This window comes from Castor canadensis, chromosome 14 (genome assembly GCF_047511655.1).
Source record: "Castor canadensis chromosome 14, mCasCan1.hap1v2, whole genome shotgun sequence".
In the NCBI taxonomy this organism is placed as follows: domain Eukaryota; kingdom Metazoa; phylum Chordata; class Mammalia; order Rodentia; family Castoridae; genus Castor; species Castor canadensis.
The window spans coordinates 114411839-114434886 of NC_133399.1; the positions used below are offsets into that span (position 1 = coordinate 114411839).

Below are 23048 nucleotides of genomic sequence, written 5' to 3' on the forward strand. Positions count from 1 at the left end.
CCTATGGCCCCAGCCTCCTCTCACAGCTGTGAGATTCACCTACACCCTGTGCAGGAGTGATGTCTTGGGTCAAAGGATAGCCAGCTCGGCTTTGATGGTGGGGAATGTAATGGCACCTGGTGCACAGGAAGTTCTCAGTGAACAGCAGAAGCAGCCAACCAGCCAAGAGGCCAGGGCCTGGAGCTTTTCTGGAGAGGCTCAAATCTACCTGGAGAAAGACGGTGATGACCCCTCTCAGATTTTAACCTGAGCACCACCTTCAATCCTTGCTCCATCCAGACTACCTGCAGAGGAGCCCTGTCACAGGAGGGAGAGGCTGGGTCCCTGCTGCAGAAGAGGAGTGACAACCACAGAGTGAAGGCCATGTCACCACCATATGACAACCTCCAGGCCATAAGGATGGGCCTCAGGAAGAGGCCAGCTCAGGCCTTGGCCCCAGCCCAAGTGGGAAAACAGGCGTTGCTGGGAAGGAGACACAGAGGGGGACATGAGGAAGCTCCAGGGGCAGGAGAGAAACCCAACCGAGGCCCTTGGAGACAGAGACTAACAGACAGCTATGAACTCAGCTGAGTCAGGCTCCTCGAGGCCTCCTCTGACCAGGCTGTCCCTGGGCAGGGCCTCAAGAACAAGAGTCCTGCTGGATCAGCTTAGCTCTAACCCTCCATCCATGCTGGATCCCCCGCCATAACTGAACAGGCTCCTCTTCCCCCTCCACCCCATATGGAATCTGATCCCCCTGCCCTGGGGTCAGCAAGAACCCTCCTAGGTTGGTTTAGGCAGAACCCCTTCCCCCAAGGTCTCCTCTGAGTGACTTTCCACCCCAACTCCACCTGCTCCCTGGCTCTGACCCTTGCTCCTAGCTGTGCTGGGAGCTGAGCCCACTCCCCCCCACTGCAAGGCGCCTGCTTGGCCTCAGCAGTCCCTCTCCCTCGAATGACGTCTTCTCTACTGTCCTTAGTGAGTGTCAGAATAATTCTTCCTTAATAAAACCCAACATATAAAAGCTTTTTAATTAAAAAAGAAGAAAATACTTTCATTACAACATGCATTCGGGTGAAAGCAGGGAGAATAAATATGTGTGCATATGAGTATATGTACACATACGTCTATGTGCACCAGTGTCTTGTGTGACACGTGTGTGACGTCATGTGATTCTTCCAATCTCCTCTGGAAATTACAGATGCCTTCACATCTGGCTGTGCAGCCCAAGCTGGCCTTGAACTCTCAATCCTCCTGCCTCAGACTCCCAAGCGCTGTGATTACAAGTGTGTGTCACCACACTTGGCTTTCGATTTCTTTTGAGTTTGGATGTTGATTATGGGACCTGGCCTCGGCACATGCTACCCGAGGATGCTCACCTGTTGATCTCCAGCGTGTGCACGCCGTACTTGCTCTCAATCCTGTACTTCCCTGGCTCGCCTGCCTGGCAGATCAGACTGCCATCTTTGTACCTGGTTATGGGAAACATCCATTTTAGGTTAAAGGCAGATTTATTTTTACAGCTTTGTCCTGTGTCCTTATTTCCCTCAAGTGTTTGCTAGTCTTTTTCCCTGCCCCTTCCCAGAACCACAAAGGTAGGGCGAGAACCTGCAAGGCTCTGACTCACACCATTCAGGAAATCCTTGACCTATAGCAGATTGTGCTGCAAACATCTGCTTGAACTTCTGGGATTTTCAGAAGTTATTCCATGTTAAAAAAAAAAAAAAAAAGTATAGCTACTCTAGCTAGGTCCCAGACTGTCCCATCAGGGGAACTGGAACACACTTGCTGAGGGAGTTCTGTCCTCTACCTGTATAGCAGAACGCAGCCGCCCACAGGATGGGCCTCCCCGGCACCCCCAGCCTCCTGGAACCACAGCTGGATGGAGCTTCCAGGTTCTGAAACTGCAGCTGGGAGTCCCAATCCAGGGCCCAGGTGGATGCTAGGTTCCAGCCCCAGATTTTGAAACAAGACCAGTCTGTGGGCTTAAGGATTTAATCCTCGAATTTTCACAGCCCCCAGCATGAGTCCTGCATAACTAAAGCAGACTCATGGACTTCCCACTCAGAATCAGCGATGATGCCCTGGCCTGGACAAGGGCCATGCCTCCAAAAAAAGGGTCGTTTCAGGGAACTGACTTTGAAGCAAAACACTCTGAAAAGCCTTAAAATTAAAATGGCAGCATACCATTTAAATGGACATTTCATAGGGGTTTTACACACATTTCCCCTCATGGGCTTCTGGCCTCAGTGCTAAGCCAGGCTCAGGCCTGCTCTCTCTCCACGAGCACCTTCCTCCAAGCAAAGGAGCCTGAGCCCAGCCGCTCACCATTGCACCACGGGCGTGGGGAAGCCTTGCACAGTGAAGCAGAGCCTCACAGACATCTTCTCCCAGACGGTATGGGACCTCAGCCGCACCAGGATCTCCGGAGCCCTGCTCATCCGCTCCTCAAACGAGTGTCTCTCCCATGCCAGCTTGTCCTCCACCTGCCCAGAGAAGTGAGGACGGTCAGGGTGTGGAAAGGCCTGCCACAGGATGGGTGACTCCATGTTCTGTAGTCTCTCACCTAACCGTGCTCATCTTTTTCACACCGGACCCAGGCAGTACCTTCTCTGCTCTATTCTGAGAAGCAACAGTACCCAGGGACTTGGAAAACGTCTCCAGGCCAAACCTCACCCCAGTCGAGGTGCTGTTCTACTCAGGATGCCACTCCACCATCTGCCAAAGGACCAATATCCACCTGCTCCACTCCCCCTCCATGTTCCTACAACCCCACCTCGCAAAAGCCCTTAAAACCTCACACCAATTACCCCACAGAGCTGATACTGCCTGTGGTGTCTGGCCCCTTTCCTCACTTGGAAAGTGAATAAAACTTTGCCTCTGCTTTAACTCTTGCCTTTGGGAAATCGTTCACACCCTGTACACCAGCCACGCAACTGGAACCTAACACACCGTGGGTGACAAGGCAAACCTCACTCCACCCATGCATCTCAGAGAGCACAGAGCCCCTACCATCTGCTGCAGGGAGTATCTGTCCAGCTTGTCTCGGGCCTGGGATCGGGCCAGATGAATATTCTCCTCCAGCTGGGCCAGCTCACTGAGGAAGCGCTGCCTCTTGGCCTCGCCATAAGCAGCCACATGGGATTGGTACCTGCAGGAGCCGAGAAGCTGCATTAGTCTCAAGATGCGTGACAGGTGTCAAGATGCACTGACAGACCAGGCAGGCCTCCCAGGATGCCCCTGGGGTGCAAGAAAATAACAGAAGAAAGGCTATTTGCACTTATGTTACCTCTTTCAAGAGTGTATTTGGTGAGTGCGCCAATGATGCACAGACGTTGCAAAGGGCGTGTGTGACTTATTAGTAAAGCAATGCCATCACTCATGGTTCTGATTCCTCCACCAGGAGAGGCACTATTGAAGTAGGTGGCCACACTTTAGAACTGTCAGGAGCTGCCGCCATGAAGGCTGTACTCTTGTCTGGCCACACTGAGCACGCCAGAAGGTATACCTTGGTATTGGAGTTCACAAGCAGCAAAACGCTGGCCTGGAACCCAGGAAGTTCGTCTGAATATCCTGGAAGCAGGGATTGGTTAGCTCTCCGTTATATGCACCAGACGCACGTGTAGGAGACACTCAGCAGAGGCTGCGTGCGTGGGGATCAAACGCATCACCTTTTTTGGTTTAAAGGGTTTGGCTACCTGGGGGAAAGGGGGTCTGATTCTTAGGCGCTGCTGGGCTGGGGGTGCTTGTGTTGCAGTTCTGAGTGATGAGATAATTTAAGGAAATGCTGAGCCCGCTGATAATTTAAGGAAATGCTGAGCCCGGTGGGTTTCCTCCTGGCAGCATACAAACACCACTGTCTCCCAGGAGGCTGCCATGTCCAAACAATCTGAGGTGAATTAAAGCCTTTAACAGACACAGATAAGAAATACATCTGTATCCTACAAAAGTGAAAGTACAGAAGGAGAGACTCCCAGCTGGGTGGCTCTCCTGTAATCCTAGCTACTCAGATGGCAGAGATCAGGAGGATCACAGTTCAAAACCAGCCCTGGGTAAACAGTTTGAGAGACCTTATCTTGAAAAACAAAATCACAAAAAAGGGCTGGTGGAGTGGCTGAAGGTGTAGGCCCTGAGTTCGAGCCCCAATTCACAAAAAAATAAGCCTCCCATCTTTGATCTATAAGTACAGAGATGATGGACGCCCCAAAGCCTCTTTGTGACCTCACACCTCCCCCAGCCCTGCCAGGTCCAGGGCTGCTTCCAAACCTGGGCTACATTTGGAGCCTGAGGCCAGCAACTTGGGGAAGCTGTGTGGTACAGCCTGGGAAGAAGACTGTACAGGACCCAGAGCTGGGAGACCATCAGGCTCTGCCACCAAGAAGCTTTGCAGTCAGATTGTGGGAGGGGAGGGGCCTCATGACCTTGTCTGTCCAGAGTTGTAGGGAACATTGTCCCAGGTCGGCAGTGGTGATGCTCAGCCTGCAACAGGTACAGTGCTCTCATCCAGAGTTCCATCTCATGGGACAAAGACCCCTCCCTTGGATGCCACCCCACTCCTCAACTCTACATCAAGCCACAGCTGTTCTCCCTTGCAAAGTGGGAGCCACACCCGTGAGCATCTACACAGTACAGTGGCCTGTGCCTGAGCCTCAACCAAGAGAGGAAATGCTTGCTTGCTTCACACCAGTACCGGGTATGTAGGACGAGTCCCAGAAATGTGTCCCCTAAGATTTTCTGTTGGAAGTGAGTCCCACCGAGTGACAAGGACAGGGCAGACAGATCTCCACGCCTGCTACCAACAGTCAAGAGATGCTCAAAGGAACACAATCCTGTCTCCAAGCTGTGTGAGAGCCCCATGTGCTCTTCACACTCAAGACTCTGGGCTTGTCCCCAGTCTGCAGCCTCACTGTCCCCTGACGTTTTATGACTCAGAATAAACATCCAGGCTGCAGTTCCTTCTCCCACCCCCTCCTCAGAGCAGCATATCAGGAAAATGTCCCTGCCTATCTGTGACCAGCCCAGCATGACTCCAGCCTCTGTCCAGAACCATGCCACACATCAGTAAGTGACAAGCCCCCAGGACAGGCAGGGCTCAGGGAGGACCATTTTCCCTAGGACAGCAGAAAAGGCATCTGAGAGACATTTGTGATGGCCATCTCTTCCAGAAGGGTAGCTGATGGTTTTCAGAGTGTGACATCTCTTCAGTGTTTATTTTACATGAGGTCGTAGGCAATGACACCAACTGAAGAGCCCAGAATTTCATCCTTCTGAAAAGACGGATTTGTAAGGGATGCTGAAGCAGCGTCTGCAGGGCGGTATGGGTAAATAACGCTCCAGGCTGGTAAGAGTGGAGGGAGCGGGAGTCTCGTAGTGCTCAATGCGCCTGGCCACTCACAGGCGCCCCAAGCACTCCACTCATGTCTACATTCAAAGGAGAGAACAGTAATTCCAAAAAGACCTGTCACGGGGAAAATACACACTGGGTTATGAGAATAAAACGGTGTGAGGCCAAGAAGAAGCCCACCATTTCACTGCACGTCAGTGGGTCAGCACAGGGCTGGCTGACCGCACTCCTGCGTCCATACACCCGGCCACAGGATTGACATTTCAGGTGGGCTGAGGGGCTCAATAAGACAGGACGGGCCATTGCAACTCCCAGTGTGGCAGTCAGAATGCCTACTGCCAGCCACAAACAGAAGATTTCCAACAGGCTGTCACAAAGTCATTTTTGCTGAAGCTGTATGAATTATGGTGGCCAGTGTGACCATTCAAGTTGACAGACGTTTATTTTCCCTATTCTACCAGAGGGCAGACTGAGGGACAGGAAGCTTCCTGTTGTGTTCAAGGTCACACCGGTGTCTGACACAGAGTGACACAGCTCCAGCCTCTGACGCCCATCCTCCAAACTTGTGTATAGGCAGAACTCTTTTAAAAACAAACTCCTGCTTAAAATTCCGGAGAGCGTGATGTCCACACTTTGAAGTGATCCTATAACCAAACAAGTCTTCACTTTGCAGTTAATTCTGTTTTCGTGGCACAATGTCACTAGGGCATTTAAAAGAGAACTCAAATTTTTAAGGAGAAGCTAAATCTCTTCTGCTGTGCATCACTGCACAGGTTGCTCCACCCTTATGCAACTTTCGAGAAGAAACGTTTGTCCAGCCTCGTTTTTCCTTCAGGTTCAGAGTGTTTCGCAGACACAGAGAAGAATTTCTAGAACTGGCTGGGGAGTGGGGGACAGCAGGAATAAACATGTCGCTGCTGCTTTCGTTCTTAAAAGTCTGGAGCAGACTTTTAAGTCAGCTGGTTTTTCACGCTGGCAACCATTTTAGAGCTGACGTTCTTGTCCATCCATCTCTTTCCCTCACCAGGCAACCTGCTGAGCCGACTCCATTGAAATGGGAAGGGTCACTGCTTACGGAACCGTCACAGCGCTCAGTGTCCACAGGGACAGCTGTCTGGAGGATAAACTTGCTGGAATTGACAACCGCACACCACTGTTCAACAGCCACAGAGGATGGGGATGGAAAATGAGAGCTGCCAACCTCAAGTGGCCGCAAAGGCCTTGACCCAGTGCAGAGTGTGCTGGAGCCCGAGGCCACGCCCACCACCTCCAAGTGACGGAGGCCACGCCCACCACCTCCACGTGTCTGAGGCCACGCCCACTGCCTCCAGGTGACTGAGGCTGCACCCCCAGGCTGCAGAGGGTTGGGGAGTCATCTCATTTTGAGGCCTGGCTGCCAGCGTGGTGGAGAATTGGCGCGTGCTGGAGCAGGCTTGGCTGTGTGCTCTGAGCCTCCCCGGCTAGCGCCCTGCCCGTCTCTGCCCCGGGTGCCCAGCCCGCAGCTGAGTTGAGTGCTGACCCTCGGCAGCCAGGCCACGAGTGGTTACCTGTGTTCATTGTCACGCTCATCCTCTTCCGACGCGCTCAGCCGCTTTGCACACAGCCGGCAGGTGGTCCCCCCGGTAGAGCTCTGGCTGGAAGCTCTCTGCGCAGATGACCGCTGTGTAAGGGACCTCTGCGTAGATGACTGCGTGGATGCTCGCCTGGACAGCGTGAAAACGTTCCGGTGTACAAGATCAGTACAATTTATCCCAGCAAACATGGCTTCCTTCTAGGCTCCACGCCCCCACGTGCACGTGCACATGGACACATGGCACACACCCATATGCACACATGGCTACACACTTCCACATGCACACAAACCCAAACCTAGTCCTGAGTGTCACGCCTTCCCTCCCTCTGTGCACTCCCCGGTGCTCCCTGTGGCTGTGCCCTTCCCTTCCTGCCAGCCATGCCTCTCACAGTCTTTCCTGGCTTAAAGCCACGATTATATATAAATCAAGGAATCTCCACCCCACTGAGGCTGTTGGGAGAGCTGCAAATGTTTGGCTATGTTTGTTACAAGGGATGGCAACTAACTGAGTGCCACAAGGTTTCTAAATATAGGGTGCTGGTGACATGTGGCAGGCACCTGGGCAGAGAACACTAGAGGTCGCTTCCTTCCTCCCACAGAACTTTACTGAAGTGGCAGATACACAGCCACACAGTGTCAGCATGGCAAATGGCACAGCCCAGAGGAAATGTCATCCTTCAGGGGCTGGGAAAGGAAGGAGTGACTGACCCCAGCTGCATTTGCAGGCAATAAGTCACGTGTCACACAGGTATCAGAGACCTAGTCAAGTTATCGTTAATATGGAAGTCCTTTCCATCTTTGCCTTGCCTCCACGAGCCCTGCCTGCAAACAGTCTTTTTGTTTTTCTCATTGTCCTGTATTTTTGGTGATCCTACTGCTAGAAGATATTTGAGGAAGAGAAAAACAATGAAGTCCCTTTGCAATTGCCACCAGAGGCTCAGCCAGTCCCTAAGATGCACAAGACCTGGTGTGGAACTCCACCCAGTGTGGCCACACAGGCGGTCAGCCTCATGGCACGGACAGGGTCCAGTTCATCTCTAGGGTGCAGGGGACCTGTGAGACATCAGACCCCCCCAATCAGAACTCAGCCAGTCTAGCCCGAGCATGTCAGCTTACTTTTTCGAAGCGTACTCATCCAGAAGGTATCTTGTTTGAATGTTACGATATGACTGGTCAAAGTGCTTGTGTCTCTTCTGGTAGAAAGGCACCGCCACCAAGGACATCTTGGGAGTTCCTGCGTGTGAGAAAGAAGAGAAGCACGTGAGCTCCTTTTCGCACAGAGCCAGGCCCGGCCATGTTTGACCTCACATTCTACATCATTCCAAAGAAAAGAATGGACTCTGACAAACCCCATTGGAGGAGGGAGAGGGAGGGAATGAAGGAAAGTTTACACACATGGAAGAGTCAGGAAACCTGCAAACTCCTTGGGCTGGATCCAGTTTCATAAAACTCAGAAGTGTAGGCTACATGTTCCATTTAATTGTAAAGTCAACAATATCTATATTTATAGCATACCTACTGGGTCATGGCAATGCCAAAAGCTATGTGAGTAGGGAGGATAAAAATAATTAAAACACAGATTAGAGAAATAACAAATACTTGGCATACAAGAGAAGGTATGATAAGAGCCACAGGTGACGACAGGAGATAGAGGATGACCTGGAAAGGAGAAGAGAGGGCAGCCAGGGAGGCCAGGCAGCAGGGGCATTGGAGAAGGGCCTTAATGGACAGGTGGCCCCAGAGGTGGGGGAAGGGGAGGAGGGGTATCCAAGTACAGAGATGAGGCTGTGGGTTCCATCACCCCAAAGGCTAATCCACTTGGGAGGCTTCTGGGTCTGCTGGAGGTGAAGGGCTTGACAAAGGCATCAGTCCCTCCCAATGCCATGGGTTGCTGGTGGATGAGCTTGGGGAAGAGGCAGGAAAGGGGGCACCAAGCCATCCTCAAAGCCTCAGGAATGTGGGGAAATGAGCAAGTTTGAGTGAAATTCTCCCAAAACAAGAAATCTTTGCCATCCATCCTTGCCTCTGGGAATTTGGAGCATTGTGAGTGTTACATATGGCCATTGGTTGCACCTGTCATCCCCAATAAATAAAACCCCAATATTCTGAATCATTTGGTCAGCTCATAAAAAGTCATGTAGAGATGGATTTCTGTCTCTGTGATCATTAACTTCCCAGGTAGACCCAAAAGAACTCCAAACTGAGTTTCACTTACGTCTTCAGTGTTTAAATTGGAATAACCTGCCCTGATTTAGAGAAGAAACTGTTAGGCCAGGCTCCATGGCCGCCCCAAGGATGCCACTCAGATGGGACAGTAAGGCTGGACATCCAGGGCTACTCAGAGAGGAAATCACCTTCGCTTCTGATTGCCATAAGTGTTCAGCCATCTGAACTACTGAGTTACAGTCAGGCATAGTGGCTCATACCTGTCTGTAGTCCCAGCTACTGGGGAGGTGGCGATTGGGAGGACCAAGGCTTGAGGCCAGCCTGGGCAAAAAGCTAGCAAGATCCCATCTCCACAAAAAAGCTGTGTGAGGTGTGCATATGGTATCCACTTAGAATCCCAACTAGTTGGGAGGCATAGGTAGGATTTAGGTCCAAGGTCAATCCCAAGTAAAAAGTTGGAGATTCTAACTGAAAAAATAAAAATAAAAATATCTATGAACATGGTTCAAGTGTTAGAGTGCTTGCCTAGTGAGTGGGAGGCCATGAGTTCAAATCTGTTCTGTAGAAAAAAGAACAGAAAAAGATAATCTACCGAATTACATAGTCTCGTGGTGAATTTCACTTGGATTGTGACTCCCTAGAATAGCACAGTGACAGATTCTTGGGAATTTTCCAAACCCTACTCCACAGGGAAAACAAAACACCAGAACCGAAGAGCCAAACCGTGCATGGCCACCCCCTCAAAGGTATCCAACCTCTGGGTCAGAGTCTGCATACTTCACACACTCACACCTCGGTGTCCCTCTTAAAACTCCTCGACTAGCCACCTCCCGTCCCTGGAGTCTCAACAGAGGCTCTGCAGTGGGCTCGTATACACTGGATTTGTCAGAACACAGACCCAACAAAGGGAGCAACCAAGACCTGCCTCTGCACACACCCAGGTTGGAAGGAGAAAGCTGAGGTCAAGTGCATTTGGATGTCTGATGAACCTAGGATCAAACTGAGTCCAGCATCGTGCTGTGGCCTTGGGCTAACTTCTAATCTCTTCAGCTCTGGTATTTCACACGAATCTCCATGTGCTTGACAGCGGGACCAGTCCCAGGTGTCTGTCTCTACTGTATGGCTGTTGTTACATGGAAGTCTATAGATAGGAAAAGGTGCCACAAAGATCCTCAACATGTTAAATCGTCATGGGATTCTCCAACGAGTTGGCCAATGGGGACCCATCTGTATGTGTGTGGTGTCTGTGTGTTCTCTGTGTGCGTTCTGTATGTGTGTGTGTGTTTGTTTTCTGGGAACTAAAGGCAGGCCAGAGCTAGAGAGGTGTCCACCTGGCAGCCAGTTCCTTCCCTGAGGTCTCTTCTCTGACGGACCTGCCCTGATGGAAGAGAGTCCTCTGCCGCAGAAGTCATAGCAGTGTGACACTATGGTGGCTATTGCACACTTGAGTAGGTCGGTGCCCTTGCCTGGGACGTAGGATGACTCTGATCTTTGTAGCCAATGTAGCTGTCCTTGAACCAGCTCGGGATGGCCTGTCCAACACCACACACCAAGAAGCACTCTGTATCACTGAGTCTACTGACACACTGCCGGTGGGCTGGAAGTCTTCAAACACTTCATGTGCGAAGCGCACGTACTTTGTAGTGATTAGCGAGAAATAGCTGGCTCCAAGTGTGCACACTTCCCGCCATCCTCACCTACTCGCAGACTCTCTCCAGGCGCCTTCGTCCAGGGCAACAGCCCTGTCTTGCCCTGATTCCCACACTTTCTCTGGTCACTTAGTGATACGTGCTCAGAGCATGAAATTCAGGAGCTTTTGGGGTTCTCTAAATGCAGTCACCTTCGGTTCATCTATGTTTTTAATCCAGTCATTGGGAGCCCCTGATATGTACAGGCCAAGCCTGAATCCAGGAACCACTGGGCTTCAAGGAAGAAACACCTTGGAGCTCCTGGCTTGGGGACATAGCAAGCTCAATCTGTGCCCTTGACCCCTGTGCCAGGTGCCCTCAACTCCACCCACCTCCTTGGACTTTTACCAGACTCACATCTGCCCAGACTGCAGGACAACAAGTCCACATGGGCCCACAGGTGTACTACAACCACCATTCCTTCTCTGGGGACCTCATACTTCAGAAACCATGACTGAGGCTGGGCTTCTCCCCCATCCGGGGCCAGAGAACCTTCTGGAGGCATTTCCCCTCTGCTCAGCATGGGGTTGAGGCTGCAGTCTGGGAGTCACGGGGTGCTGTGAGAACCGGGGCCTGGAGAGAACTCACCCACACTCGCTGTACTATAAGTACCTCACACTGTGAAGAGACATACTCTCCACTCTCTACCTACAAAGCCACTTTCCTTTTGAAGAAATCTCAGGCATGTGTTGAGGGTCCCACACCCATGAAAGATGAGGAAGAGCCAGGCTCTGATGGAGTCCCCGGGTGCAGTGGCTCTAGCAGGCCTGGATTCCTGGGAATCCGAGACTGTACCCCCAACCCCATGCACTGCCCTGGGGCCTCCGTTCACACCACTGCAAAACCAGTGACTGAATAAGTGCTGACAGCATTCTTGTAGCCTCCAGCAGTACGTATTGCGTCCATAACTGTGCTTAAGTGACACTGGAGGTGACGCTGCCCTGCCAGCACCTACCATCCCGGATGAGCAGACCCCGCCCAGATCACGCACAGCCGAGGCGCCAGCTGGTCTTCTGGCTGCTCTTACCCTCTTTCCTCCTTGGCCCAGCTCTGGGATGACACATTTGGGGACTATGACACCACCCTGTCCTCGAGCCTGTCCTCGAGCAAGCGGGGCAGTGTATCTGTGAGGTGCCTACTCCTGTCCTTCCTGAGAAGAACACTGGGAACTCCTCTCTCATGTCACCAAGCATGGTTTTAATCTGCAAATTCCAGTTCAATGCACTGACTCCATTTAACGAAAGAAACTGTTGACACGGTTCAAAAATGTCAAAATTGACAGACGCTCTGCATGAGAGCAATTCCGGGGGGAGGGGGAGGACGGAGAGGGAGGGTGGGTTGGCACACAGAGGTGGCCCCCAGTGGCGAAGCCCTGGGTTCTTGAGATGGGGTTTTTGGGGAACTATTTATCCAGAGGTTTATTCAAGCTACTCATCACCAAAATAACCACTTATTACAAAAAAATAACAAACCGAAATGACCCAATGAGAGCATTGGTGATGAAGCAAACATGGCTGGATGTCTCATCTTGGAATCTAAATTCTCCAGCTCCCTCTGTCAACCCTTGAGAGGCCTCCTAGGTGAGTGGGAAGCTCCACCCTGTAGCTTCGGGGAGACTGACTTGTTTCACTAAAGCTTGAAGAGTGTTAAATTAGGAAAAAAAAGTGTTCCCACTCAGCTTCCTGCCTGGGCAAAACTTCCAGCCACACAGAGCCAACATACTTCCCGAATTGAGAATTCAATCAACAGTTACCAAAATCCCGTGAAATTTTACCCACACAGTCCTCTCATTTTGCAGAAAATAGGTCCTTAGGTTAAGGTCCCTAGTTCATGTAAGTTTCTTGCAAATTCTCTGCAAGCATAACATTCTAAACCTCCCCCCTCCCCAGAGGACACTTTGTACCTCACCCCCAATTTTTCTTGGCCTGTCATCTGTACATTTGACTTTGAAGTGTCAAAGTCCATGTGCACACCAAATTGCAGCAACCACAGAGGAGAAAGGGGTGTCACACAGGAGTTGGCCTGGTCCCCAGGAACTAAGCCCTTGGCTCCGGGGACAGGTTTTATCCTAGGACCCAGTTGATAAAATATCACTTTTAAAGTGTCTTCGTTCCACGTGCTCTTTGGTTCCTGTTTTTCTTCTGCTCATAGGAAAGAATGTGAAGCGAGGAGACAGGAAAAGTTGGTTGCTTCCAACACTCACACCCTCTTTCCTCTCCACTGCCAGCCTGGCCCTCAAGTGCAGCCTCCACTGGCAGCGCCTGCAGAGCCCACAGCTCGCTCACTCTCTTTTGCTCTGAGCTGAAAGTCTGCAGGACACTAACTCCTCAAAAGGCACCAGGAAGAAAACAACCCAGAGAAAACTTTCTTCCCAGCAAACCCTTGAGACTCCTGCCAGGAAGAATTGTTTCTTTCCCATCCCCTAAACAGCCCTTGTTTTCTTTTTTACCTAAGAGAATAGCCCCATTTTTATTTTATCACTTTTCTAGAGTCCCCTCTCCTCACTCATTTCTAAGCTCCTCGTGACAATCACAGGCACCAATCCACTGATGCCAGGGAGGTAATGGGGAGGTAAGGACAATGCAGAAAACCCAGAGGGGATCTGACCTACTGTGAAGGGACCTCAAATAGCATGACAGTTAAGACCAAGGCTGTGGGAAAGAAAAAAAAAAAAAAAACAGTAGTTGAGCACAGAGCTTCATCCAACACATGCAGACTTCAGGTGGAATTATTCACTTTTTTCCCCAGCAGTAAAGCATGTCTGCAGTGGAGGGAACTAAGTAACTCTTCAACCTGAACTTGACCCACGTGGGAAATGGGAGTGCAAGCAACTTTGCACACCATGGTTCCTCCCCCGAAAGCCACAACCGGGAAAAGGCAAGAAGAAAAAGCACTCACCCAGAGCTGAGGAGCCTGGCAGAGCAGAGAGCAGCTGTGGCCCACAGTGGCTGCACTCCCCAGGCTGTGGCTGAGGACAGCAGAGCTAATTTCTCCCTCCAAAGTGGCATCCTATCCTCCCATTTATGGCTGGAGAAGACGCTATATTTAGGCACAAGACTGCCACTCCTAAACCCATACCTGCATCATAAATCACCAGCCTGCTCTGCAGAGGAGAAATGCCAGGTGCAAAGAGAGATCAGATTAGAAAGTGAAGAGACTCCAGTCTGAGCCCAAGTGCTCAGTTCTATCCCCTCAGCTACTGTCCACACCCGCACGCCATGCTTCAGACCCACTTCTCAGCTATGTTCTCAGTCCATGCTGTGAGGTCGCTGGGTCTCAGTCCTGAGCCTCAATGAGCACCCATCCCACCTGTTATCCAGGGCACCTGGATCCATGGGTGCTATCAGCCTTGGGTGGAGAAAGGAGTGGCCCTGTGCATTTTCTGAGAGTAAGTACGTGAGTGTTAGTTTCAGAAACTATCCCGATTTGCATCTGATTTTATCATGAGATTCTCCAGCAGGAACTGCCCATCTGAGCAAGAAGCAGGCCTGCTAAGCAAGCTGGGTCTTTGGTTTCTTTGTTTTTGTGGCACTAAGCTTTGAACTCAGGGCCTCCCACTTGCAAGGCAGGCGCTCTACCACTTGAGCCACACCCCAGCCTGAGTTGGGTCTTATTTATAATCATAGGCTGTGTGTGATCACTGACCTGCACAGATAACTGCAGGGGTCTGTCTTTCAGCACAGCATGTATCCAAATATAAATAACACACACCTGGCATGGTCACATCGCCAAGAGGAGGGGCCCAGGGAATGGCATGGCCTGAGGATCCAGAGAGCTGAATTCAGATTACAGCCTGGGAACTTCAGCAAGCCTGCCAGCCTCACGGAGCTCTCTCATCTCCATATGCAAAATGTGCAATAGCAACAATCCTGTAAACTTTTGTGGAAGTTAAAGAAAAGTGAAAAGTCCCTGGGAGCCTTAACCATAAACAAGAATCAGCAGAGGAAGTCAAAGAATGTTCAAACTATTAGAACGACACAGAGTAAGAGCCATCACTGCCCTCATCTGAGCACCCATTGGACACTTAATCAGGGAGCATTTTTTCCCTTACTCCCCTTACTACACCAATGACCTGTGTGTGGCTCTAGCTTAACATCACAGCAGCCATCTTGGGTCATAACTGCCATGATGGCCCCAAGCAGCCTTGATCAGGTTTTCCAGAAAACTATTAAAGAAGAAAGAAAAGGCAAGTTTATCTAGCAAAAATACCCTGGATGTCAGGAGGGCCCAGGAGGGAGGGAGCACAGAGAGGGGAAAGGGTCTTGCTGCTCAGGTAGACATCCCAAGAGTTTTGTCAAGGCCTGCCTCCTGCTCACAGTGTGACCACAGGAATGTTGCCTGGCCTCTATTTCCTGGTGTCTCCAATGGGTCCCCTGCATTGCCTCCTCAGGAAAGAGGATGGAAGGATATAGCCTGTGGCAAACATGCATCAGGTCCTGCTGTGACAAGGGCTAGCCCACAGCACCCAGTTCTCCCTCTAGAAGAGTGTGGCGGTCCATGGCTTTGTCTCTGCATCAATGCATAGTGCATGTCCACAGGGCCTCTAGGATAGAGCAATGGTGACAGCATGCACGTGTTGTTTTCATCTGCCACAGTGGCACATGGACTTCATGATCATCCTAGGAGAAATGGAACCTCCTGAGAGCCAATGACCGGACTAGGGTCAGCAGAAAGGAAGTGCTGGTTAGCTGACAGGTTGCATACTCCCAATTCTGTATGTCTCTGCACATATCACCGTAATTGTTGACAACATTTTCCTTTATTACACTAAGAGGCAGAGTCGGCCTAAACACTGAAAAATTGACCCCACTGTGAGCCCAAAGTTTCTAGCTCTGTTCTGATGTGTCCTCCTTCCCCTCTGGCTGCTGTCCCTTAATTCGGCCCATTTCTTTCACCTGTTGTGTGCTCTGCTAACACTGGGCATGCACCCTGGATAAGGCAGCAGCAGCAGCTGTGGTAGTGGACACCATCATGCGGTGTGGACACTGTTGTATGGTGTGGACACTGTGGCCATGGGTGCCATTGTGTGATGAGGACCACATGGCTGTGAGAAACATTGTACAGTGGGCATCACTGAGCAATGGGGACACTGTGGATGTGGACACCACTGTGCAGTGGGGTTGCTATACTGGTGGACAGTGATGGGCAGTGGGGACGCTGTGGCAATAGACACTGGGTGAGATGCCTTCTAGAGCATCTCCCCTTTGTATTTACCCTAAGTCAACCAAGCACACGTCCACAGAAAACCACTGTCAGTAATGAAGGTCTTGAGCCAACTCAAATTATTACAAAGTTACTGTGTTTCTTCCATTTCTGAAATATTTCCAGGAACCGTTGGAGAGAAAGCGCTTATTTCCTTAATTTGTTTTTCTCCATTTTACATCACTTTGACTTTATTTTGTGCCTCTTTAGTGACTCACTTAAGGCTAATGTCTTTGTGACATACATAGCAAATATCTTTGTGTCACTTCAAGTCCAAGTGAGGGTGTCCCTAGCTATGACATGTTACCCCAACACACAGCAGGGCACCCAGCAAATCATGGCCCCTTCTCCCTAAATCACAGCACAGTCTGACTGTGTGCTCAACACAGGAGTCTGATAAGCCAGCAAGTGAAAAATGAGGGAGCCTGAAAAACTTGCCTGTTAACTATAACAGCTCCAAGTGGCTCACTACTCAAGGGAGTGCACAGAATCTGCAAAGCTAAGTGACATTTAGTGGTTGCCTCAATGAAAAGTCATCAATGTGCATTTTTGCACGTGTGCACACACACATATATACTTTTTCTCCGTGGAACTGGCATTTGAAATCAGGGCCTACACTAAGAGCCACTCCACCAGCCCTTTTCTGTGATGGGTTCTTTTTGAGATAGGATCCTATGAACTATTTCCCAGGGTTGGCTCTGAACCATGATCCTCCTGATCTCGGCTTCCTGAGTAGCTAGGATTACATGGGTGAGCCACCAGCACCTGGCTATACACACACACACACACACACACACACACACACACACATACATACTTTAAAATTTTTTAAACACATATTTCTTGAGCATTCATGTTGTCAGTGTGTCTGCCTGTTTGGATGCTCTCACTAACTCTACAGAGTTGGTAGACACGATGTCAGAATTAGACCTCCAGTTTTATCCATGAGGAGATTGCTCCTAGTAGGATAACAGACTCACCAAGAGCAACTAAAAGTCAAGATAAAATATACATATAGACAGAGAATGAGATTAGCAGGCAGATGAATGAATGGATAGGCAAGTGGATAGATAGATGAGAGAGAAGTGGTAGATAAAGATGAAGAAAGGAAAGGAGGAAAGAAGGAGAAGAGGGAGAGAAGGAGGAAGGGAGGGAGGTCCATCACAGCAGCCAGGGTCAGGGTCAAGGCCCAGTCAGCATCATCAAACTCCTCTTGCCAGCTAGCAGAATCGTCACAAAGGTGCCACCTCAGTGGGGTCATGACTGACTTTGTGTTGAGGCTCTCACATGGTCTGAAAGCCTTGAAAATGAGGCTTTAATGCATCTAGATGCTTGCACAAACCCATAAGTGCATCAAGAACTAAGCTCAAGAATGTTTATAGGAATACAAGTACAACCAGCAAAATCAAGTCAGAGAGGGCCACAAAGCATACAACTTCAATAAAATTCAGTCTCTTCACATAGCACCCAAAATGCCCAAGTTTCAGTGGAAAATTACTTCCCCTGGCTTAACTTCATCTCCTGCACCACAAAGTCAACTAAAGCCAGAGTGCAGGACTCCATCAACTCCTGTCACCGTATGACAAACACACCCCTGAGCTAAGCATCCAGGTCCCCGCCAGCTGGAGACACTCATCCAAACCACTCCTGACATCTGCAAGGTCATCTCTGCAGCCTGCCCATGACCCTCTCTTGGGGACATGCCTAACACTCCCTGTCCTCCAGTCCATCCTATTGCTCAGCTGGGTCCTTTGTCATCACTATCGAATATCCTTTATATGTCACAAAGGGCTACGAGAACATCCCTTTCTCAGCCCCCTTCTCCTCCAGAAACCACTGTTCCTGTCACAGCCAGACTTTCTGGAAGAGGTGTGCACAGTCACACTTTCCTGTTTCTTCCCTGTGGCTTCTTCTGGCCTACCTGGTGACACAGATCAGGGGCTCATCTCCCCTGGGCATCCTGGAGCAGGTGTCAAGCCCTGTTAAATACTGTCAAAGCACTATTAGTGTTAACAAAAAGCTGTCTCTGGAGGCACCCCTTTAATATTCATTTATTTAAATAAGCCAAGATATCAAGGGCTGGGATGATTTGACCCCTAACAGATGACTGTTAGATCTTCTTGCAGCCCCAGCTTCTGTGAGCAGAGGACATCAGAGCCAAGCAGCACCTCTCTCTCAGACAGCAGTCTGTCCTCATAGGCCTGGCTGCTTTGAACACTTCAGGGACACCTTGAGGAAGTTACACAGCAACCACAGCTGCTTGCTGCTGAAGCACAACCGCAGTTCTGAAAGCTCTGACCCACAACTCTTTCACACAGCCTAAGCTGGACATTTTTGTTTGTTTGTTTCTTGTTTTTTTGTTGTCAGAAGCTATTTCTTCCCAGGGCAGAAGGGGAGCCCTTCCTCTGATGGCCCAGAAGAAATCTGTGATTGGTGCAAACACAGTCTTTCATTTGCATGAGAAACTTCTGTGATTGGTGCAAACACAGTCCTTCATTTGCATGTAGCAGTGAGAAGGTGGCGGAAGAGTTCCAAAGAGCAGAATGGGGTGCTGAGGCAGCAAAAATGGCAAAGGCTGTGAAGAGCTGAAGATGAGAAACTGTGATCTCTGGTCACTAAAAGAGCTCCAGGAAGCTGCCAAGACTTACAAGCCAAGGGTTCCAACACCCTTGGCTGGCGAGCTGTAACACCGGCTGCTATAGGGCTGAGGGTCCCAGCACCCAGTGCCCATTCAGGAGCTGTGACACTAGCAGCTGCTGCCTGCTGCTGCTGCTGCTGCTGTCAGAAGCCCAGGCTTACAACAGCTCCCAAGTGCCCAGCTGCTAGTGGTTAAAACCCAGAGCAATAAGCCTCTGGCCTCTAAGGCCCTTAGATCTCAGGACCTGGAGCCATAGCCCCTGGTCGGCCCATCCAGCCCCAGGGCCTTGGGCAGTCAAGGATCCAGGACTCAAAGAGCGTCTCCTCACCTACCCACAATTCCTCTCCAGGAAGAGCAGGAGGACTCTGGCCACCCAACTGGTAACACTGCAGCCATGTCACATCACTCACTAACATAACTCCAGGTCACCAGGGACCTCCATGTCACCAAACCAAAGGACAGTGTCAGCTCTCAAGTTTCCTGACTTCTCACCAGCCGTTGACCCACCTAACCACCTCCCTAATCAGCTTCTTTGGCCTCTGTGACATGTGCTGCCCGCTTTCTTTCTATGTCTGTCTTTTCCCTTTTCCTCTACCTTTTACTGGTTCGACTCCTTCACCCACCCTTGCATGTGGAGGTCCCTTCCCTTTGGATTCTGTTCTCCCTCTCTAGCAACTCACCCATGCCCAGTACCGGGATGGCTTCACGACCTGGACACCTTCCGGAGACACTGAGTGACATTGAGTGACTTCCATTCTCCTTTTGAACAACGCAATGGGAACTATGTTCAACTAGTCAACTTGACCCCTCCCGCTGTTCCCACACACGCTGCTCCCCACACCAGCCCTCCATCCAGTGCATGCTCCCCACCCCATGAGCAGCACCAGCTGGCAATTTTTAATACGTCCCACTCAGTTCTGAGTGGTTTTTCTCCTAAATATCACTCAAATCTACCCCATTATCATGAACCAGTCCTTTCTGCTGACCTCCTGCATGGAGACCGTGCAGCCGGCTCTGGATCCCAGGGCAGTGTAGCCTCCAGAGGAACTCAGTCATGTCTCACAACGCAGGTCAGACAAGTCACCCCAATGCTTGGAAACCATTCCTGTCTTATGATGAGGACCGGCACACTCACCTCGTGAGGCTGCCTGACCAGCTCACCATGTGGGGAGCAAGAGCCTTCTATCCCCACCCAGGGGTCTTCTACACCCCTCTGATCCCTCCCTCACCAGTCCCTCCCCTGTTCAAACTTTATAGCACAGACACTGGCCTTGCAGCTGCCCTTTCTAACTCCAGCTCAGGCTCCTTTGTTATACATTCCCCACCGAGCGACAGCCCTTCTTTCAGAGTCTGGACTTGTACCCCCAAGTCTGTCACAGGGACTGGTCCGCCATTCTCGTCCACCAGACTGTGAGCACTGGGATTTTCTGACTGTAAAAGTCCCAGGGACTATCTTAGACCTGGCACACAAAGTACACCCCAAAAATACTTGCTTTCCAAAGGAACAAACCTAATAGACTAACTGGCGTGCCTCCATTAACAGCAGCCAGAAATTCAGTGCTGATAGACTGGAGTTCTTCCCAAGTCTAAAACAATTAGGATGCTTGGTGTTTTGACATTACCCAGCGTCTCTGTAATGGAACCCAAAGGTTTTCCATATTATGTCAATCAAAACATATCCTAGGGAACCCATCAACAGATCTCAGCTGTGTACCTTGCAGGTGTCATGTGTGCGATCTGTTGGCACCACCTCCGCTATGTTCCTTGGAGTTGTGTGCCCAGATCACAGCGGCACACAGCCCAGAATGCAGAGCAGCAGGAGGCTTGCTGCTCAGACAGGGAAGGTGCATCAGAACAGGCAGGGATGAAAGTGCTCTTGGCTGTCAGGAAACCACAGAGGATCTGAAGACCCGGTGCGTGACACAGGGGAAAGCTTGACACTTAAATCACTTGCGATTTGTCCAGGGAGCCACACATTTCCTTATGTTGATGTGACCAGTGGTGCAATAATCCTGCAGGATGGTGAACCGTGAGCCCCCCACCCCACCCCACCCTCGTGCTAGGCTGAGCCTTGTGACGGAATATGTTCTGTCTTCCCGGATGGCCAGGAGACCATGCTGGTCCAGACCTGCACCCTCACTTTGGCTGAAACCCGGCACACTGCAGAAACTCAGCAGTTATATTTTCACAAATGTGAAAGCTTGCCTTTATCCTGTGAATTCTGACGGCAGCTGTCCGTCTTCAGTCAGGACTGCATTTGACCCTCAGCTAACGAGGAGTTTATCTCTAGTGGGGATTCAGCAACCACACTGAGACTGGAGGATGCTGGGTCTGACCAGAGAGGCCTGAGCTGTTTGTTCATTTGTTGCGGAGGCGTGTGCCCTTGGAGAAGCTCTTTAGCCGCCCTGGGCCTTGGCATCCTCATTCGTAAAGTGAGAGTTGGATTAGATGCTCCTGGTTTAAGCCCCAGCGGGCTCTCAGTTCAACCCTGAACGGCAGTGGTCAGGCCCAGGGCTGGCTGCACAGGCACGAGTGACCAGCTGCCTGGCCCCAGATAGGATCCAGGAAACAGGAACCAGGCATGCCAGTGAGATTCCATTATGAAAGCACTTAGAGCTCAAAGATTGCGACGGTGCACCGAGCCACATGTTCACAAAACACTGTAGCTGTCATGAAATCAAACTGTGAGAGTGCTCGCGGCTGGCCGGGAGGCCCTTTCCGGGCAGAGCATGAGGCGAACTGTGTGCCCTGTCCCCGAGAAGAGGGTGAGGTGAGCAGTGGGTCACCCCCTCCAGCCCTCATGTTACCTCTGAGGCCCAGAGAGATTGAACAGGCTGGGGCACATGGCGGAGAATTCAGTTATCTTGACTTCTGGGCCTCTCTGACTCAGCCTCCCGGGAGAAGCAAGGGGTACACAAAGCCAGGCCACAGTCGAGGCACAGCACCTGACTGGGGGGAGCCCAGGTCCAGGAAGTACGACAAGTGAGTTGTCACCAGAATGCTGAGTGGCTTCATCTCTGTTTCTAGTCACAGTTCTGGGCCAATGCCGTGACCTTGGCAGCTGGGGAAGCAGGGAGCGAGGAATGAGGGTGCGACACGGGGAGCAGAGAGACTGGCCGGTAGCAAGGTGTGTGAACAAGGCTGGGCAACGAGCGACCCAGCAGCCTCAGCTTCAGCAGCGGTAGCCTCCCCCCGGGGTCAGGTTCTGTGGTCACAAAGCCAAAACCACGCTTCATGTCTGCTTCCCTGGGCTTCCTGGGAAACTGCCATGGGTCCAGGTAAAGCTCCAGACGCAGCCACCGGCAGCTTCAGGCATTTCTCATCCTCCCAACACGACAGAGAATCATGGCGGTTCAACCAACAGGAAAAAGTGAGGCAAGGGAGTCTCCTTCTCAGGGCTAAGAACGCCATAGGCCTCAGACAGCTCGGCCTTTGGATTTCTCAGCCTAGAAGGAGGCTCCTGAGAGGCCCTGTCTCAAGGACAGGTCTCAGGTTCCTGTGCCCATCCATTGTGGGATGCAGCTGCTGTCCCAGGACACCTGCCCTAGATAACCTAGAGCATAAACACCTCATAAGTCACTTGAGTCAGCTGTCCCCACACCTGTAACACACCTGGAAGCAACTGGCCACAGGCTGAGTAGATCAGACAGTAGCCAAGCTAGAGGAGGTCAGTTAGGTATGAACTGATACCCAACACTGGCCCTGACTGACTGTCACCTGCCAGTTCTGTGACCTGGAAGCTTCCTAATACCCCAAAGGAGTTGACAGGAAGTGGTAAGAAAAGGGCTCTGTAAGATCTATCTCTTCCCAGACACCTGTCCTAACTACGCTGTCATCCAAACTGAGACCATCCCCAACGTGAAAGGAGGGGCTAGTGACCACTACTCTTGCCCAAGAAGCAGATAACCTCTGTCACCCTCATCACAACCAGAAAAATCAGCACATGATGACCACTCCAAGAATGGCAGTAGCTGTTATTTTAGGCCATTGTTGAACATTTGTGTTCCCCAAAATGCACATGTTGAGACCTCATTCCCCAGGTGGTGGTGTTGGGAGACAAGGCCTTTGGGAGGCCGTGAGGTCATGGGGGGGCCTGTGATGAGGTCATGGGGGAACCCGTGGTGAGAGTCCTTATAAAGAAGTCTCAGATTGCCACCTGTCCTTCCACCCTGTGAGGCACAGCGAGAAAGCGTCGTTTATGGGTCAGGAACCAGTCCTCAGCAGTCGGGATCTGGTGAGACCCTGGGAAGGAATGTCTGCTGTGTGTAAGGCACCCCGTTTATGGTGTTTTGTGAGATCAGCCTGAACAGACAAAGACTTTTTGTGTTTTGAAGAGCTGTACACATTTTAGGAGTCTAAACGCACTCCATTAGAGTGAAATTTAGGGGTGTTCTCTCTCTGTGTGATCAACTTCTTCCTCCAAGAGACCTTTATTTTTATTTTTTTCTTCCAGTTGTG

The 23048-nt window shown here is 50.9% G+C and overlaps 1 protein-coding gene across 2 annotated transcripts in view; it reads right to left on the reverse strand.

The window, feature by feature from the left end:
- The window catches only part of Myom2 (myomesin 2), an 81294-nt gene extending 66981 nt beyond the window's left edge, over window positions 1-14313 (reverse strand). Inside the window, exons 1-6 of one of the 2 annotated variants that reach the window (XM_074055301.1) lie at window positions 13649-14313; window positions 8013-8130; window positions 6871-7026; window positions 2992-3130; window positions 2308-2465; window positions 1359-1451 (exon numbers count right to left, since the gene is read on the reverse strand). In XM_074055301.1, the coding sequence (XP_073911402.1) occupies window positions 1359-1451; window positions 2308-2465; window positions 2992-3130; window positions 6871-7026; window positions 8013-8119 (653 nt within the window). In that variant the 5' untranslated portion in view covers window positions 8120-8130; window positions 13649-14313. Of the gene's footprint in view, window positions 1-1358; window positions 1452-2307; window positions 2466-2991; window positions 3131-6870; window positions 7027-8012; window positions 8131-8291; window positions 8393-13648 lie in introns of those variants that run through there. The other variant, XM_074055302.1, reaches the window with a different exon arrangement.
- Window positions 14314-23048: the final 8735 nt, after the last annotated feature.